Genomic DNA, 19,822 nt, shown 5'->3' with positions numbered 1-19,822 from the left:
CAGGGGCTGCTTGACATGGACTCAGTGGCTGGCTCTTTCATCTCCTCCCCCTGGGGGATGCAGCCTTGCCAGGCCACAGAGGAAGATAATGCAGCCAGCCCTGATGAGACCTGGTAAGCTAGGATCAGATAGAAGGTAAGGAGGTCCTCGCCTATCAGGGGACTTCAGAAAGGGGGAGAAGAGGGAAAGTGAACGGGACTAGGAGGAAACAAGGGAGGGGACTACAGCCAGTATACAAACTGAATAAATTGTAATGAATGAATGAATAGATAAATAAATAAATAAATAAATAAAATAACTTATTGTGTCGGAAAGATGTGTATGTGTGCACACCCTGGCACATTCATGGGGCCTAACTCTGTAGGGTTAGCTCTATCCTTCCAGCTTTCCATGCCTTCTGGGGACTGAGCTCAGGTTTGCAGCCTGCAGATCAAGCATCTTTATCCACTGAGCATTTCACAAGCAAGAGCAGATGTCTTCTTGCTGAGAGCCATGAAGAATCAGAGTTAATAGATAACTGTCTGAGTCTGGCCTGTCGGGTTTTATGAATAAAGTTTTATTGAACACAATACTGATCATTTGTTTACCTTTTGCTGGTGTTTCACTCTTCAACAGCATTAAGTGGATGTAACAGATGCCATATGGCCCATAAAACCTACACAATTTACTGCCTGCTCCTTACAGAGGTTTCCTTGCTTTAGGAGAATCAAAAGATGATGAGAAGGAAGCCATAGTCAGAGAGGAAGGAACCTAGATGACTGAGGATGGCTTCCCTGGGTATAGAAAGAGGCATCATTGAAGGGTATATGGAAGGTAGAGGGATCAATACAGAGGTGTCAAATCAGTTGTGAGGAAGGGATCAAAGAGGACAAGTTAATCATTTCCAATTGTGAGAACCAGCTGTCTCATTGTTTGTGGCCCATGGAGCCTACAAGCCCCATTATAAATGGAGCAGGTGAAGGAAGGTTGTGAAAATAGCAGGGAGGGTCAACTGGCCATAACAAGGATGCTCTTTTCTCTAAAGAAGGAACAAGATGGAAATAAATGGTGGCTGCCGCTGGTGGAAGCTGAAGGAGGGAGGGAAGACATCCTTGGGACTTTATCTCAGAGGTCAGGAGGAAGCTGAGCATCTTGCTGAAAGCTGGAGGAATGAGCCTGGTTCAACTTCCTCCAGTGTTCGTGGATATTAACTGAACCTTAGAACTGAAGAAAACAACTTCTCTGCCATTCTCAGACACTGGTCTCTTAGGCTTCATAGAACATATATAATCTGTTCTTTATAAACAGTTCATCTATTTAAAGATTCATCCTTTGCACTACCCTCAGAAAAGGGGGTGGTTTGAACCTGTGATCTAAGGATCTAGTTAGTACTGGTTTTATTTTGTTTCAAGGGAAATTGGCTAGAGAAAGAAATTTACATTTGTAGATTGAAGGTTCACTTTACCGTATTCTCTCCCTTCATATGTTACCCAAAGGTTTTGAATTGCAGTTTGTGTTCAGTCAAGGCTGACAAACTGAAGATGGTGAAAACATTACCTCAATCCCCACAGACTGGTTGTCCAAGTCAATGAGAGGTAAGACTGGCTGAGGTCTGTTGATCAGCCACAGGAAGATGGCCGTTCCAAATGTCAGGAGGCAGATCAGGGCCGGGGTTGGAAGTGGGGAAAACAAGAAGTTAAAAATAAAAAGCATCTTTGTGAATCCCAACAGGAAATTCAGACCTTAAAAAAAGAAAAAGAAAGAAAAAGTTAGAGGAAGTGGCTGTATTTTTTTTTCTCAATAGTTCTGTTTACAGAGGTACAAACATGCACACACACACACACGCACACATACACACACACACATGCACACACACACACACACACACACATGCGTGCACGCACACACACACACACTCACGCTCTCTAAACAGAGCTGCTGGGCCTCTCTAAAATTTCTTGCACTGTTTACCTTAGCAATGTTGAAAAGAATGGAAGCGCTCTCCACCCCGGGCCACTTGACAGTCCTCACACAAGGCAGAAGGGATCAAAGAAGACAAGTTAACCATTTCCCAATTGTGAGAACCAACTGTCTCTTTGCTTGTGGCCCACAGAGCCTACAAGGACATCTTGGCACCTAGTCCATGCTAGTAGGGGACAGAGCCCCAGACAGCTTCCCCTGCTCAGGCAGAGTCCAGTTCTTCCTGCCTAGACTTCTCTGGCATAAACTAAAGAGAAGGGACCTCTGCGGAGGTGACGTCACAGGTTCACAAATCAATCATTATACACGAAAGACATTTCCTGCTGGCCAGATAGGCTCTGCTTGTTACTTTCTTTTTGAAGCACTAAGAGGGTAACTAAGATTAACAGCGGTACAAGCTCCTGTGTCCAGTATCCCCCACCGACATCTCAGAAGCCAGGGGAACCATTTCCCCTGAGACAAATATTGGAGGAACAGAGAAAGGCTCTCAACACACGAAGAACAAATAAGGATTTGGGCCAGGAGAGGCCCTTAAAGGTATTGGAGCACCCCAAGCCTCCTTTCACGTAGCTTTCCTCTGTGCCCAGCTACTCTGCAGGAAGAACTCACGTGGGGAAGGTTCCCTAAAAACGTTCCTGTAAGAGATCCATCCTTTCTGTCTGTCCCCTCATTACTTTCAGACCCGGTAACAGCAGCCAGTGAGTACTATGAGCAGCACTGAGGCAAGGAGGATACCCAGGCCACGAAGTACTAGTTCACAGAAGACAACATGGAAGCTTGTAAGAGGGCCGTGGCTTTTCCAAGTCTGCACTGTGGTTTCCATTGTGCCTTCTCTAGGAAGAGCTATAAACATAAACCTGTTGTTTTCTTATTTTTTCTAGGCTCAGGGCTCAGGAGCTGAATATCTGGGGCCTTACAGATCACAGCAAATGAAGTTCCAGATCTGCATTCTTCTAACTTGACTGCAGCACAGGACAGAGCAGCATCTCAGAGTCCAGGTCAATTGATCCTACTAAAATCAAAGGAGCAAAACAGGCCCCACAAAAAGTTTTATCAGATCAGGATCTTAGCTACGCTTAGAGCTTTTTGAGACAGCTGCCATTAGTTGGCATCTGGAACCACCTTCAGTGAAGGAAACTCTTCGTTCCAGTCCAAGAAAAACCATAAGGCAGAGGGGAGGGTTTTTTTTTCCCCCAGGGTCAAGAACAAATGCAAAAAAGAATTGCAGGCCACTGTTCTCATGGGTTGATCCCTAGCCTGACTGTGGAGTGGTTTCTTTCCATTTTGTGGAAGAAAACTAACCTCCAGAGACTGAGACAATAATCTCTATACTCCATGTTTTCTATACTGAATCCAGGGGTAGAAAATAAAATAAGAGAGAATCAGGAGCCAGGTATTACCCGAGCTGGGTTGTGAAGCAATAGAGAGCAATCCTGACCCCTGGCAAGGTGCTGACAGCGTAGGCTTGGGGATCCAGCTATACCTGGGCTTGTTACAGCCAAGCAGGACTCCAGGAGCCAAAGTGTGTAAGAGCAGCCAGGTAGGTCATCATTTTTAGGACAGCTGTTCCAGCCCAGAATGAAGGGGAGACAGCCACAGGTAAACGGTGGCTGTGGCAGCAAATAGCAGAGCCAGTCAGAAATCTCGACAACCCTTGCCCTCCTGCCCCTCGGGCCTCTCCTGGGCTGGGGCGCTTCAGTTACCAAGCTGGGTTTGATCACTTGGGTTTTTCCCTCTGCCCCAAGCTCACCTGCGAAAGAACAAATCCTTACCCGACCTCCTTCAACTGTGGGAACAAATTTGAGGCACCAAGAATGTTGCCATCTCTCTAGATGGCAAGCTGGCATTAAGTGAGAGATTTACAGATACTGTCTTCAAAGCGGGGTCTAATCCGAAGATGAAGGTTCTGTTCAGTGTTGGTGGGATTGGGGAGGGGTATAGGAGGAGGGAGGGCCAATGGCTTGGTAGGTAACCCACTGGGAGAAAAGACACTGGGACCATTGACTAATCTGAAGAGGGGTAAATGCTGTCAATCACAGCTAATTGTTACCACATAGTTACATGGGCCCAGGGTCACCAGGTTGTCAAATTTTTCTTCCTTAGATAACCCAGAAGACTAGGTATCATAAAAGCTCAGTTTTAATGAGTAGGAAGCTTTTAAAGAAACCAAGAACATATCTCTCACTTTAACTTGAATCACAGTCTGGCTGTATTTGGCTCGTCCTTTTAGATATACTTTGGTCATACTGCCTACAGAGAGAATGAATCTGACTGTGTCACTACAAATAGTGAACAGATTCACACATTTGAAGAGAATGAAAGGGCCTTAAGATGCTGACAATGGGTGTGATGGACAGAAGGCACCAAAGGTCTGTGTGTCTGTCAACAAATGGCTCGCCTGCTCAGCGTGCTGTGCTGAGTCAAGAAGAATCATGAAATTTCAGATGGTCCTCACGTTGTTTTAAAATTGTAACAAAAATCACACTGCAGAATTAGCCATTTAAAAATGTAGTGTTCAGGGCCTGGGAAGTCAGTAAAGTTTTTGCTATACAAGCATGAGTTCTGTCCTGGACCCATGTGAAAACTGGAGGGTTGCACATATCTGTAATCCTAATACTAAAAAGACAGAGGGAGGCAGATCTGAGCTGACTGCCCAGCTAGCCAGCCTTTATCAGCAACCAAGCCTGCCTCAAAAAATAAGAAACCACACGTGAGCTTAACCTCTCTGTGCACACCTGTGTGTATGCACGCCCCTATGTGTATGTGAGAATTCACATGCACACTCACATATGCACACCTACACGTAGACACATACACACACACACACCCCTATGGCATCAGTTTGCGATATAGAGGATATGCAATTGTATCTTGTGACAATCTTGTGGTTTAGCAGGAAAAAGGCAGAGCCTGAGAGAGGGTGTTTCCTGGGTTGAAACCTCACTGGATAAGGATGCGATGGTTACCGTTGTAAGCCTTCAGAATCTACAAGCACTCTCGAACACGCTCAAATAAGCTGGGGAAAGCCACTTCCCATCTTGTTCTGGGTCCTGTGTGAAACAAACTGCACTCGTGGTCCAGTTCCCTCTGGAGTCCCCTGCAAGTACTTGTGTGATGGCATTTGCTCTTTGCTTTAATGCCTTACCTTTGTGGGGGAAAATGTAGAAAGGAGAAGGGTAATCATGGTACCCAAAAGAGGGGAGGGCTGTACCCTGTTGTGCCTGGGACTTTCAGTTCCAGACCAAGGATGCCCCTGTGAACACCTTCCTCTGCTTTCGACCTGGTGGCAGCAACATGCCTCTACCCATATCCCAGCATGGCTGTGCCTCACTGCTGTGCTGTGGCTGCATGGCTATAGCCAAAGCCACTCATTTCCTAATGTCTAAAGCATCCATGTCTGGGATGTTAACAGAAGCTCACCTCCTGCCAGCAGACCTCCTTCCAAGCTTCCTGGACCAATGCTGCTAGCAAGGTTAGGAGCACTCCATTTTCAGCTTCGGATTTTGCTCCTCTGTGGAGTCAGGGGAACATTTATTCATTAAGTTTCATTTTACTTGAATGAAGTCCTTAAGGGACCCCCCTCTACACTATCACTCAAGCTGCAGTTGTTAGCTGTGGGTTATTTTTCCCCTTAATAGTCCCTTTCTTGTAAAAATAATTTTTAAAACTAAATGAATAATAGACTATTTTGGGGTCTGGAGAGATGGCTCAGTAGTAAGAGCATGAACTGGCCTTGTGGATGACCCAGGATTGGGAGGGCTCACAACCACCTGTGACTCAAACTTCATGGATCTGACACCCTCTTCTGGCCTCCACAGGCACCTGCACACACATGGCATTCACTCACACAGATAAACACAAATACGCATAAATAAGATCATAATACTAACCTGAATTTTGTTTTGTTTTTTGAGACAGGGTTTCTCTGTGTAGCCTTGGCTGTACTGGACTTGCTTTGTAGACCAGGTGGGCCTTGAACTCTCTGCCTCCCTGAGTGCAGGGATTACAGGCGTCGCCTGGCTACTAGCCTGAATTTGTTAAAGATTGTGAGTTTTTCCTCCCAGGTACTTGCTCATCTCATTTCCCTTCCAGGCCTGACAGGATGTACACTGTTCGCAGCCACTGTGTGCCCTGTGGGACGCTGCCATCTCCTCTCACGTCAGGCACCACTTTCTCTGCTAATGCTGGTCACCACCTGCAGCAGGCCCAGCTCCTGTTATCCACGCCTCCTTCTCATTGAATCTCCTTATGGGAACGGGTTTTTGTTTTATTCCCTGCTGTGATTCCGGTGTCTACACCATGCCAAGCTTCTAGTAGACTCTAAACTAACTACTCTTCCAGCTTAGAATAATCTGTTCTAAATAGTTTCACCTAAACCACTTTCTCAAATCTTGGACCACAAAAAAAGTCACTGTGCTCAGGTACCACCATGACACAAACCTGTAATACTCTAAGCATTTAGTAAATCAAGACAAGAGGATTACGAGTTCAAGACTAACCTGGGCTATATGGTGAGACACTGTTTTTGTTTTGTTTTGTTTTGTTTTTAAATCTGGGCTGGAGAAATAGCTAAGCTGGTAAAGTACTTGCCACACAAGCATGAGAATCTGAGTTAATCCCCAGACCCTACGTTTAAAAACACCTAGGCATGGCTGTGCGAATGCAGTCCCAGTGCCAAGGAGGCATGGCTGTGCACGCCTGCAGTCCCAGTGCCAAGGAGGCAGAGGGCAGACACAGGGGGATCCCATAGCTCACGGGCGAGCCGACCCAGCCTACTTGGTTTAGGCCAGTGAGAGACTGTGTCTCAAAAATAAATAAATAGATGATAGATAGATAGATAGATAGATAGATAGATAGATAGATAGACAGACAGATGATAGACAGACCAGACCAAACAAAAATCCAAAGGGGGCAAGAAGAAGATTCTCCTATGAGAAGCCCACATCCATGTTCTTGGTATTTCTTTCATCTGAGTCTTTCTCCTAACTCTAGTACTTAAAATCTGCACTCCAACTCTTCTTCCTACTGGAAAAAAGTAAAACAAAAAAAGAGAGAGGAATATGTCTTTTGAGGAGTGACACCTGAGGTTGTCTTCTAGCTTCTACACGTATAACACACACACACACTTCACTCCAGCTAACCTTAAGAAGAATCCTCTCATATCAATATTTTGGTAAAATAATAAATTAGAGATGGAAGATGGTGGAAAGGATGTTTTTATAATACACATCTAAACCAGTTATGCTGAGTCTTCTTCTTTCAGGCTTAGAGAAACTGGAATTAAGTGAGCTGTGTTCTCATGTTTGTAGAAAGTCTAGCTAACAATCACTGTTGCTTGGAGTCTTAGGAACTGTAGAAGATAAGGCAGGGGGCTGGAGAGATGGCTCAGAGGTTAAGAGCACTGACTGTTCCTCCAGAGGTCGTGAGTTCAATTCCCAGCAACCACATGGTGGCTCACAACCGTCTATAATGAGATCTGGTGCCCTCTTCTGACATGCAGATGTACATGCAGGCACAATGTTGTATAAATAATAAATAAATAAAATCTTTAAAAAAAAAAAAAGAAGATAAGGCAGGTGACATTGTTTTTTATGCCTGGATAACTAATTATTTTTCATGCAACAATGATATATACATTTGCAACTATCAACTTAAAACAAAACAAAACAAAAAAAACCCTGCCTTCTAGAAAGTGGTCAGGTCCATTTCGATTTAATTGGTTTATCTGTTCTCTTGTTGCATGTATGGACTTAACCAGTGATGAGTGAAAGCTCATTAAAATGGAGACCAGGGTCCCCTAAGTTCTCATACCCAATTAGTTAACACATTCCATACTGTGATGTGCTTATTTTGTCTCTTAGAGACTATGTCATGTCTTATAACTCCCCATGATCTGAAGGGTCATTAGGATGCTGGGAATGAAAGCTCTGACCTGAGCTTTCTAGTGAATCCAGCCTCTGTTGTTATTTCCCATCAGTTCTGGCCATCTCAGCTCAGGAGGCTCCCTTGCCAGTTCTCAACCAGAGTCTATATTCCAGACAAAGCAATGGCCAAAGGGTAAAAGGGCACTGCAAGCTAACAGTAGCATTAGTATACTTAAAAGGATGGTATAGCCTCTTCATTAACGTGCAATGAAGGTGAGTTAGGTCTGTGCTCTGTTTCCAGGCAAGTGAGAAATGTTGTCTTAAGGAAAACATGTCTTAAGGATTGAAGGTGCCTGTAATCTCAGTATTGGGAAGCAGAGACAGAGGAATCCTGAGATTTGACTGACCACAATTTAGCTGAATCAGTGAGGCCCAGTTTCAGTGAGAAGAACCCTGCCTCAAAAAAAAATGGAAAGTGCTAGAAGACAGTTGCTGTTGGCCTCTGCATGCAGCCAGCACACATGCATTCCAGCACATACAATAGATATCCTTAGACATGCAACACACAGAGTGTGGCATCCATTTTTCACTAAAAACAAGACAAAACTTGATGGTGTGTGCTCATGAAGAGTATCTGAACCCAGGAGTTTGATACCCAAACCCAAACACAACAAGACAAAAGCTGGAAGGAAAACCACACACACACACACACACACACACACACACACGCACACTTCTGAGGAAATAGAGGCAATTAGTACTTTTTACTTTTGTAATTGCTGATACAGTCCAATAAGTTGGCCAAAACAAGCTCAGCACACAAGAAAGTCAAAAATTTCTCTATTTTATGCCAGTAAGTAATTTGAAATCAATGGAAAAGATACCATTTACAGGGGGAAATGTAAATGTTTAGGGCTGGTGCGACTCAGAGGTTAATGGCATATTTATTACCAAGGCTGACAACTTGAGGGTAACCCCTGGAAACCACATGGTGGAAGAAGAACACTGACTCTCAGACACAGACCTCTACAGTGCACAGGGGCATGTGTGCATGCACATACTAATAGTAAATGTAACAAAATAAAAAAGGAAACAACTTTAGATCTGAGTCACATCATAGAGATTGAAACTGGAAAAACACGCCTGAAATAGTTGAGAAGTGTTTTCTTAAATCTATGCATCTGCCACAACTCTGATACCAATATGGTTTGCCTAGTCACATGACGGCTATCCGTAAAAACACCCAGAAAAATAAAACTCACAGGTCCAAACAGTTCTGAAAAAATAATGGGATAGGATGAACACAATCACATCTGAACATTCACTAACGAACTATAAAAGTTTTCTAGTGGTTACTGAGTACAAATATTTATTTACTAAAATAATCAGGAAACACTCTTAGGCATTGTAAACATACACTAAATAGCATTTCAGGTCAAAATAGATTTTCTTTACTTATAATAAATAAACTGGGGTGATGGGCTAGCCACTCAGAGAGAAAATATAGAAAGCTAATTACTGACTCACTCCAAGAAAGTAAGTTGGAGATAGGTCAAAGTCTTCAAATAGAACACAATCAAAAGCATAAATAACTGGGAGAGAACATTACAGAAACACAGTTTAAAATGTTGGTGGCAAAGACTCTAGAAAGACATGTAAACTAAAATCCAGAAATGGAAACAATGACACGCTTGATCACATAAAACTTTTAAAAACTTTGTTAGAAGGTAATATAGGGACAGTAACAGTAACAAACTCTGAGCATTGGGCAAGAGCTAACTCCAAATACTCAGAAGCCAGATAAAGGCAAAAGAAACAAGGGTGGGGCATCACTGGCACATACTTTGTGACAGAGTTCTTAAGATGAGGACAAGACATTTTACTTCATTTATGTGTTTTGAAAAATACAAACTTAAAAGTGCCTGCCTGTCTTCCTCCCACTAAACCAGCAGAAACAAGAGCGTACAAAAGCAATGTTAATCGTGGAATGTAAATTTGGTGCACCCTCTTAAGAAGGGAAATTGCCCTCTGCTTAAACGTTTGCCCTTTACCCCAGTGATTCTACCATCAATGTATCTGGTGGAAAAATATCAGCTCAACAAAGAGCATTAGAAACACTGCATGAAGTATAGCCTAAGGATCTGGGTTCAACTCAGCCCATGAGCTTAATTCCTGCCTTGCTGTCTTCTGTCAACCAGGTTGGGTAGCTTCTCCTCTGGGGGGCTTCTTGTCTATAAAATGGCAACAGCATCTTCCTAATTGAGCTGTTGCTATGATGTAAGGACTAGACAAATGTAGGTGTACAGTGTTAGAGCTATGCCCACCCAGTCTTGGCTACTAGGTTCAACATCATTAAAGGTGAAGGATTCTTTCAAGTACAAAAGCCCAGGAAAGTTTAGGTTGGTAATCAAACAGTAGCATTTCTATATAATTGAGGTCTTTGTAGGCAAACAGATTTCATATTGATATGAAAGCAGCTCCAGGATCTACTGCTAACTGTGATGGACTGTATAAGCACTGGTGTTTCTGAAAGGATAGTCTTCATAGGAGAGACAGATGGAAGGTTGAGAAATTAGAAGTAGATTTTTTCCCCCCAGAAAGTTTTAGATAGCTAATCGTTCAGTCAAAGGCTTTCAAAGGACCCAACAACAAATCAGGTTATTCTTATTGATACCTAAGGTACAGCTGTGAAATCCTGCCTTCATGGGATTGTTATCCGGGAGTGAAGGGGTTGAGATCGGGTCTTAGCATGTAGCCCAGGCTGGCCTTGAACTCACAGTTCAAGTCCTGAGAGCTAGGATTTCAGGCATGTGTCATTGTGCCTAGCTAAGTGAGGTTACTGCCCATTGAAGAGTGTGACCCCAAGCTGAGTACCTCACAGATTGCCAGAGCATGATGGGGGCACTGCCGAGGAAATGGGGTAGGGACTGAGTTCAACAGGGAGGGAAAGGTGGGCTTTGATTAGGGAGGCTTGGGCAGCTCTTGCTGGGAAGGAAATACTTGCTGCTATATATTGCTTAATCTGAAATGCGTATTTTATCTACAAACTAATAATGTACAACTATTATCCTGCCTCTGACTCAGGAGCCGATGTAGAATGCTCCACCCCGAGTCCAGTGCAATGTATGTGAGCACAGCTGGGAATACCAACACCTCTTAGCCTTGTTTCCATCAGTACTGATCTCCCCTCGCCAAAACAGCATTCCACAGGAGCATTTTCCACGGCTTGGAGTGTGTAAAGCGTGCCTTGGCCGCTGAGCAGGCCAGCCTGAACTGCAGCTCTGGGGGTGGAAACTTTTTCATTCATCTCCCCAGCAGATAAGAATCCAGAACAAAGGTGGAGTCTGAGTCACAGTGCCAAAGGAGCTATGAATATGCCACTTTAAAATTTACTCCAAATAGCTGACAAGCTGGTATGAGATCCTGACCTATGAGCCAGAAGATAAATTCTCAGCCACTTAGCAGCACCCAGGCTTTCAGGCCTCCACCTCACATTAGCTGTGCCTGATCGTAGGTGCTCTGAAACACACACACACACACACACACAAACAGCCAGGAAAATGGCATCCTGGACTCTTCACAAAGATTTGTGAGCAGAACAGGACGACAATATTTATCATAAAAGGGAGTCCTATTAAAAGCCCTGGGAGGTGAATGGGTGGCTTTCCATAGCACAGAAAGATCAAAGATTGTTTGAATGATAGACAGGGGGAAAAGCAAGAACAAGAACCAAGAACAACTTCCCACTGCCTTGTCCATTTTTAGCCCAACTGCTAGGGTGTGTCCCATGGCTCAGAAATGCAAGACAACTGGCATAGGCAAGGACACTGCGAATAGATCATAAGAGTGGCCAACAAAAGACCCAGGGCTTAACTACACAGGGAAGTGAGGGTCCAGGAACGCAGGGTGGGGGGTTGTGATGGCCACCTCTTCTGGTTTGGTTCTCAGCAAGAACCAAAACTCAGTGACTATCTCTGTGATGTGCTACAAGAACTCCACGGGGAGGTCATGCCAGCCCTTAGATTCCAGCACACCCAGCACAGACCCCAAGGTAGACTGGAAATCCACTGAGACCATGCTACCCCTTTCTCTTGATCACTACTGGCACATGCTCAGAGAAGGGCAACCAGGGAAGGAGGCTGCTGAAGAACACTCACTGCGGAGTTCAGTCTCAGCAGGAGCACAGTATATGCCCAGACTGGAGTCTGCTGATGTCTCCCTGGGAGGACCACAGCTGGGACTTCACAGCATGAAGGGTAATAGCTGCCCAATGTGAATGAGGCCAAGGCAGAGTCCCACGCGTCACGCATGCCCTCGGATATGCAAACCCACTAAGTCCAGGTAGCTAGAATATTCAGCACAGACAAAGTACACTTGGTTATCGAGCTTAGTAGGAGAGAAAGCCGGTTTCCCAGGGAGCTAATGTGCCTGTTGGGTTGTGTCCAAACATTGGCTGTTGGGGTATGTGTTGTAAGAAGTGTGTTTCTTTACCCTGTGGCACCTTGATTTCTATGTTCCCTATTGAAAAGGTGAGCGAAGCGGGGGATGTGGCTGGTCGCCAATGTACTGGCTCAGCATGTATAAGGCCCTGGCTTTGTCTCCAACACCAAGTAAAAGGGGTGGCAGCACACCCCTGTCACATCAGCACCCTGGCGGTGGAGGCAGGAGGATCTGAGGGTCAAACGACAGCCTCTGATACACAGGGAGCTTGAGGCCAGCCTGAGATACATGACAGCATATCTCAAAACAAAACAAAATGCCAAAACTAAATAAAAAGAAAAACAAAACACCCCAGCAAAACAGAAAATAACAGTTAAAGATTAAAAAAAAAAAAAAAGACAGAGGAACAGAACAGAAGAAAAAGAAAAAAGGAAAGAGAAGGCAAAGCCCACGGGCATCCTGTGTTGATTGAGTCTGGAGCATACAACAGCTGCCCTTTGCAGCATCACAGGTCTCTCCAACATGCAAAAACAAACACAGAACGGTTTCAGGTGTACAATAAGCATACGAGGGTGGGGAAAAAGAGGTGCTGTAGGCAGGGGTAGAGTAGACAGCCCTTTGGGTCAGTACAGCCTCACAGATGTGTGGTCCTTGATCTGGGGCCTTCCTGCTCACAGGCTCTCTTCCAGGTACAATCAAAGATGCTGATTCAACTAGTGAAGCCTGTGGAAAGGAAGACGATGCCACACACTCTGCTTCCAGCCAAACCCATCAAACCATGTTTCTCAACATCAACCATATTCCTGAATAAGCCTCATCCTCTCAGGTCGGATGAATCTCTGCAGCAGGAAAGAAAAGAAAGGCTCCAGGTTGGCCAGAGGTTAGGATGGGGAAATTGCAGTGCAGCATTTAGATGAAGGAAATGATACCTCGGTGTTATTTTCATGCATAGGTCTAATGTGTTTTTGCTCACATTCACTCCCATTACACTCTTTCCTCCCATTCCCAATGACCCCTGGGAAAAAGTATTCCTAATGCAGGTAGATAAAGAGAATAAAGAAAAAGGCTCCAGGAAGAATCAGTGAGAACGTGTCTGGTGCTCAGTGCAACCACTGCTCCACTGGACAGACACAGTCACTGGGGACAGTGATATGGCGGGGACAGCCCTTGGACAGCTGAGCCAGGGAGTACCTAATACGACAACAGTTAATTCAAATCCCAACAGCCTATTAACTCAGTCCCTCAGGATATTGGTGGAGCCACACACCAGGTGGTGACAGGAAGTGACAAATCCCATCTTCACTCAAGTTGGTATAGGTAACCTTGATCTACTATCATGATTCAAACAAACCACACAGTCCAATGTCCCCACCTACAGAAAAAACCTGTGGAGGGCAGTACCCCTAAAGGGCAGCCCCAGCTTTTTGCTGACCAAGTGAATTTTAAGGGAACAAGTTAAGCAAAGCCAGTACCACAGGTCTCCTAGATTTGATAAGAGGGTCTATAAAAAGATAAAATGGACAAAGTGCCATATGCTCATCATTCCTGCTTGATAAAGAATGGATGGTGCAAGAGGTTGTGAAAGAGGCCTTCCTGCCTGGCTTCTTGGCAGAATCAGCTCTCACACTACCTGGCTCGACCAATGGTCAAGCATCATCAGATGTGAAGTGCAAGCAGTGAGCTTGACTGCCAGGACTCTTCTGTCCAGAGCCAAACCTCCAAGGTCATTGCTTTTCTAGACTTCAGAGCAGCAGAACTATCATTTGCGGGATGGGTGGCCCCAGGGATAGTTAATTAACATCACTGCCAATCTGCTGCTTTTCAGCTGCACACAGTGAAAATGCTGTCATGCTTGATGCACTACTGGGCACTCGGCAAGGCCTGGGGACGTGGCCCAGTCGCTTCAGTCTTTGCTGCACAGGCCTCAGGACCTTATAAGAGTCTCAGAGTCCAGGCCAGGTAATGGTGGCACATGTTAATAATCCCAACACTGGGAAGGTGGGAACAGTAGATTTCTGGGGCTGACTTAGTCTAGTTGTTGAGTTCCAGGCTAAGGACAGCCTCCATCTCAAAAATAAGGTGGGGAAATCCTGAGGAAGAACTCCAGAGGATGCGCTCTGGCATCCCGGTGCATGCCCACACATGTCTACACACACCTGCACACGTTTACCGCGCACACACAGGAACACAGAGGGAGTCTTTTCTTGCCTCCATGTACCTCTATTTTCACATTCTCAGCCCTATCAGATGATCTGGATGAGGTGTCCCTAAAGATAGCATCATCATCATCGTCTTGGTTCCTCTTACAGACAAGTGTTTTAACAAGCCCTTTTTTCTATTTAAGCACAGCACTTCTAACTGGAGGAGACGACATGGGGCCATCTCTGACTCAGCCCTACTCCCTTCCATCACATCCTCCCACAAGCCACTCCATGAGCCCACAATCATGGCATAGAATGACCCAGGCAGACTGAGAGCTCTGTGATGGCAGTGCATGGGCTGGCTGACCTTCTAAACCCTATGAACTCATTTATTTATTCACATACCAGGAATGTAGAACCTAGGAAAAATTCAGCCCTCTGCCAGCGGGAAGGGCTACTGAGAGTCTGAGAGCCTGGGGCTGACATCATGACAGAAGTAGTAACCACAGAATGCAGTATGAGCTGTGAAGGCTGAGGTCACCGCTGAGGCCACACCATACTTGCAGGGTACTGCCAGACTCAAGCCACCCCTAGCTGCAGCCAGCCAAGGGTCACGGAATCTGCAAGACACACGGATGAGATGTGCTGGGCAGGCAATATTCTCTTGATTTTTAAAATGCTGCCAAGCCAGGACTGGGGTTCATCTGCTTGGAGGAGGGGAGAAAACACTTCCTCATCATCTTTTAAGAAGTGAATTCACTTCTTAAAAGTTGAACATTCTAAAGCAGATCCTCCAGCATATTCAAGGTGATATGCCACTGACTAACTCCAAACTTTGGTCTGGACATCTACCTACAAAACTCATTTAATTGAACTCGTCTATATAATTAGCCATACCAGAAGGAACTCCTATGCCTGTGAGGCAGTTGCTGCCCCTCCCCAATTATCCCAGCACCTGACAACTAGTCTGTCTACATTCTGTCTCTATGGATCTGAGATGGATTTGCAGAAGATGAAACATCTTCTGCTTTCTTATTCTTTGGCCCATGCATGCAGCCGGACTCCGCAGACACTGACATACAGCTCGCTCTTGGAATGAAATGAGCCCAAGTTCAGACTTCACATCCAGCCATTCACAATGTGCTGAGTGTCTTTCTTTCTAAGCCTCACTTTTCTCCTCTCCCAAGAATCCACTCCATAGGGTTTTATTGAAAATCAAAATAAAAGGCCTAAGCATGGTGCTTCACCAGCGGCAGCAGCACTATGACAGTCGTGGTTCCAGAAGACTCTCAATAGGGATGACCGAAAGCCCCTGGCAGCCAGAGTGTCACATACGAGCATCTTTTTACAAGCTAAACTTTAAGGCTATCAAAAGAAAGGTTTACCCTACAAGTGACTGAAGAACAGGTTTTAACAATAAAATTGCGGACTGCGCACAGTTCCAATACAACTGACAACCTGCTTCCTCTGTGACTTTGGAGAGGCAGCTTCCCCTCTCTGGTACTACTGGTTTAACCTTCACACAGAGAAGCCACCTATCTCGGAAGATCGTCTTGACCAAACGTATCTACTGTGTGCTGCTGTGGACTCAGTTCTCTGTCCTTCTGCAGCGGTCACCCTCCTTGAACCTGCCCCTCACTGTGATGTGGCCTGAGCTGCACAGAGGCACACTGATATTGTAGTAGGTGTCTTTGCCCTAAGGAACTGTTGTTCAGCTGGGCATGGTAGCACGTACCTATAATGCCAGCACGTGGATGGCTGAGCAGGCAGATGGCCAGCCTCCTCTGCGTAAGGAGGAGAGTAAGTCTATTTCAGAGAAACGAAGCATCAGAGTATAGCCTTAAGTCAGGGTGCTTGGCTGGAACTTTGTTCGGTCTGGACAGTATTTTTAACAGATTAAACTGATGGTGCTTCTCTGGGTTATATGTGCTGCAAATGTGTTCGAATGTCCCCATCACCAACACCCCATTACACACCAGCTATGTTACACACCCCATTATACATTACCTGACTATGTTTCTTGCTCCCTCAAACTGCCTACATTTACATCGCTTTATCTAGGCTTTTGCGCCTTTCATTGGTACAGACAGGCACATTAGTGATGCTCACAAGATTTTATACTGTTTCTTCTAAGGTGAATTCCACCATGGGGATATACAGGGCAGAATCAGAATTTATCGCTTCTATCTCCTGTTTTAAACCTGACCAATGCTTTATTTTATTTTAGACCCTGCTTTTACAGGGCACCAGTCACCTGGAAGTAGGAAGTTTAGATTTAATACTGTCATTCAGACTAGACAGTCCAAAGCTGTGTGAGTGTGTGTGTGTGTGTGTGTGTGTGTGTGTGTGTGTGTGATACCGCTCGAGGTTTTAAAATCCAGCCATGGAGCCCCTTCTCTATGCTCACGCCCTCAAAGGCCCTCCATAGCATCTGAGATCCAACCCGTGCTCATAGATCTGAAAACCAGCTTCATTCAGAAGCCTTCGGTCTGTCTCTCCATCTTCTTAGACTCATTCCTCAGCTCCTACCAAGAGAGGGAGTCCAAGTCCAATGAAAATCAAGGTAAACCCCCAGCCCTCAGGGAGCTCAGCTGCCACGTGCTCAGCCCGGCAGACACCCCTGCTTGTAATCCACCTCCTGAAAGAGAAAGTGCCCTCCCCGTGTGCTCTTCCTCCTTCCCCTCACCCTTCCCTATCCCGGCGAGCACCGGCGGACCTGAGAGTCCCCTGTCCCCGGGGAGATAGAGCATGGCGCACACACGTGCAGCACAGCGAGCTCTGAATTCCAAGCAGCTTCCTGAAATGGGCAGGGAGGAGGGGTTGGGGATGCCTCTCTCACGCGCGCAGAAGCCCCGTCCTAGCATCACACCCCACTACGAATCCCTTACCCTGAGAGGGGCCGAATGCCTTGGAGCTTCCGAGCGGGGCTTCCTGGCTCCGGCTTCTGGCTGGCAGAGGAGCCCCACTCCTTCCTTCCTCACCCCGGCTTTCTCCAGGGGCAGCGTGGTTTCAGAGCGTCCATGCAGGCAGGCAGGCAGCCTGGCTAGTGTCCCCACTTCTGCCCTGCCCTCAGCTGTCCCAGCCAGGCCATGGCCCGGCTTTCTGACATGCTGGTGCTGGGGACTTCACTTCCTGGTTTTTTTTTTTTTTCCTCTTTCACAATTGAAAGTGGAAGCGCTTTTGACTAGGAGGAAACAGACAGCCGAAGCTACCCTGGCCGGTTTTCAAAGCCTTTAACCCCCAATCCCTAAGGGCTGAAACAAAAGCCACCTTGCACCAACACTGTCCACCTGCTCCCGCTGGTCGCGGAAAATCCAAATGAGAACGAGTTGAGGTGCCCCTGGGTTCACTGCCAGAGAAACGGAGGTGACGTTGCTCCCCGCTGCGTTCGCAGGACAGGAAAGTCCAGCTAGAGGGACCTCCGCCCTTGGGTCAGTCTCAACACGACTCTGCTCTTCTCCATGTAACCCCTTTCCTAGTCCCCAGAGATGCCCAGCTCGGCTCACAAACCCAGGCGGACCTCACAGAGACAACAGAATAGACAAATAAGCCAGGAACCACGGGAGCAGTGAGCCATTAAATTGACGTGGCTCCTTTTCCTCTGACACACCAGCGCGGGCTCTCGCCCCGCCAAGTTTAAGGCTGCAATGTGTTCTGTAACCCCTCTCACGGTACCACCCGGGCTCACAGTTGTCTTATTTGATCACCCTTTTGACGTTCTGGTCTCCCAGGGGCATAAGACCTCATTTTCAGATTTGGAAGAGAGATAACAGATTCTGCCCCCTCCCCCTCGCCACTCCCAGCAGAATCCTCACAGACAGGACTAGGCAGCACTTTCCCAGCCTTGATCCCTCCGAGAAGGATCAGCAGGAACTCCGAGGTGAGCCTGCTCTCTGCCATCCACCGCCACTACCCTCTGCCTGCTGGAAAGGCCAGGGAAAATGGTGCCATATCTCAGATAACAGCGGCTCTAACCCTTTGGAAGGACAGGAGGAGGTACTTCTGGCTTTTGTTTGGTTTTAGAGCTCAGCTCCTTAGAAAACTCCCCCCACCCCCACCCCCAGAGAAGAACATTAGATGGCAGAGTGGAGACCAATGGATATCCGTGCCAGGGATATCTATGGCTTCTCCCTAAGGCCGTCAGAGGACACCAACTAGTATTTTTGTTGTTTTTGCTGTTATTGAGCTCCTCTAGAACCGAATGTCAGTTCAGCAAGGTCTGGGGCATTCTAAGACCCCGCTGGGTTGTCTGTGGAGTCCCTGGGTGTGGTGGTGACTTCCCGACCTGGGAAGATGCTGACATCACCCAAGATTTCTGTACTGTGGAGCAGACCGTCAGACTGACCTGTGTCAACTGTAGCTCGGCCGTGTTCTAGCTCTAAGGCCAGGCATTCTGCTTAGCAACTCAGAAATGGATTTCTAAGAAGAGGCTATTACTGCCTCCTTTGCAAGAGCCGCCCCCAGCGCCAGCGCAGGTCACGTCCTGAGGATGCTTTCCAGACCCTAACAGCGTCCTGGCTGAGAAGTCCTTTCTCGCCTTCCTTCCAATAGGAGTCTGCTGTCAGCAGTTGTTAAGTGGCCCCTCTAACTAAGAATTTCTGAATGGCTTAGTTTTTAACCTTTAAAAGCCTTTGTCCCTTTTTAAAAGTGGGACTGATATTCTCTTCCAATTCTTTTTATTTTTCTCTTCTAAGATTCAAGCGGCTCAAATGTTTCCCTTTCCCATTGCTTTCTTTCTTTGCCTCCCACACAAGTCGGCTGAGATTACCACCCATGTTGTGAAAGAGCTGTAAGCAGGTTCACGATGCGGTACATCCCACCTTCTTCCCCCATACCTGCCCGTTCCCACTGTCTCACAGACCAGAGAAGGCAGCTCACCTTGTGAGAACAGGCAGCCTTGCTGGGTCGAGGAAGGGTTCCTCTTGCAGCTAGCTGTTGGTTCAGCACCGCATTCAACTGCCTCTGTCTTTCCACGCTCCGGGACCAGGCACACCTGAAGCCACTGTCCCGAGAGTGCCCTGCCAGCTCCCCTGGAACCTTTGGACCTGTTGCAATTGAGGTGCAAAGGTAGAACCTGCTCAAACACTTATAAGTCACCTCTGACAGAAGTGGAGAATTTGGCAAAAGGTTAAACAAGAGATTATTAGGCAATGGACTGAAGAGGAAAAAAAAAATAGAGCAATTGGCTCAGAAAGCTGCCATTGAATGGCGTGAAACTTTATAAAGCCCAGACTTCAGGGGAAGGGGTAGGTGTGTACAGGGCTTTACACAAGAGTTTTTCTTTGCCACCATCTTTGGGACTGAGACAGGAAGAGGCCAGACTAGACAACAAGGCAGAGAAAGTGCACCTTAATTCCAGGAAATGGGCAAGTCACTCACAGTGGCTCAGGCTCGGGCTTTAAGATCAAGACTGAGGAG

The 19,822-nt window shown here is 46.4% G+C and overlaps 1 protein-coding gene across 3 annotated transcripts in view; it reads right to left on the bottom strand.

The window, feature by feature from the left end:
- The window catches only part of Acsl5 (acyl-CoA synthetase long chain family member 5), a 49,457-nt gene extending 30,021 nt beyond the window's left edge, over nt 1-19,436 (bottom strand). The window contains exons 1-2 of one of the 3 annotated variants that reach the window (XM_021657121.2): nt 19,283-19,436; nt 1,537-1,721 (exon numbers count right to left, since the gene is read on the bottom strand). In XM_021657121.2, the coding sequence (XP_021512796.1) occupies nt 1,537-1,692 (156 nt within the window). In that variant the 5' untranslated portion in view covers nt 1,693-1,721; nt 19,283-19,436. Of the gene's footprint in view, nt 1-1,536; nt 1,722-14,809; nt 14,962-17,292; nt 17,769-19,282 lie in introns of those variants that run through there. The other 2 variants (XM_021657119.2, XM_021657120.2) reach the window with 2 other exon arrangements.
- Nucleotides 19,437-19,822: the final 386 nt, after the last annotated feature.

The sequence above is a fragment of the Meriones unguiculatus genome, chromosome 1 (assembly GCF_030254825.1).
Source record: "Meriones unguiculatus strain TT.TT164.6M chromosome 1, Bangor_MerUng_6.1, whole genome shotgun sequence".
NCBI lineage: Eukaryota > Metazoa > Chordata > Mammalia > Rodentia > Muridae > Meriones > Meriones unguiculatus.
The sequence above is the reverse complement of the archived record's forward strand: the minus strand, read 5'-3'. Positions and strand labels throughout refer to the sequence as shown.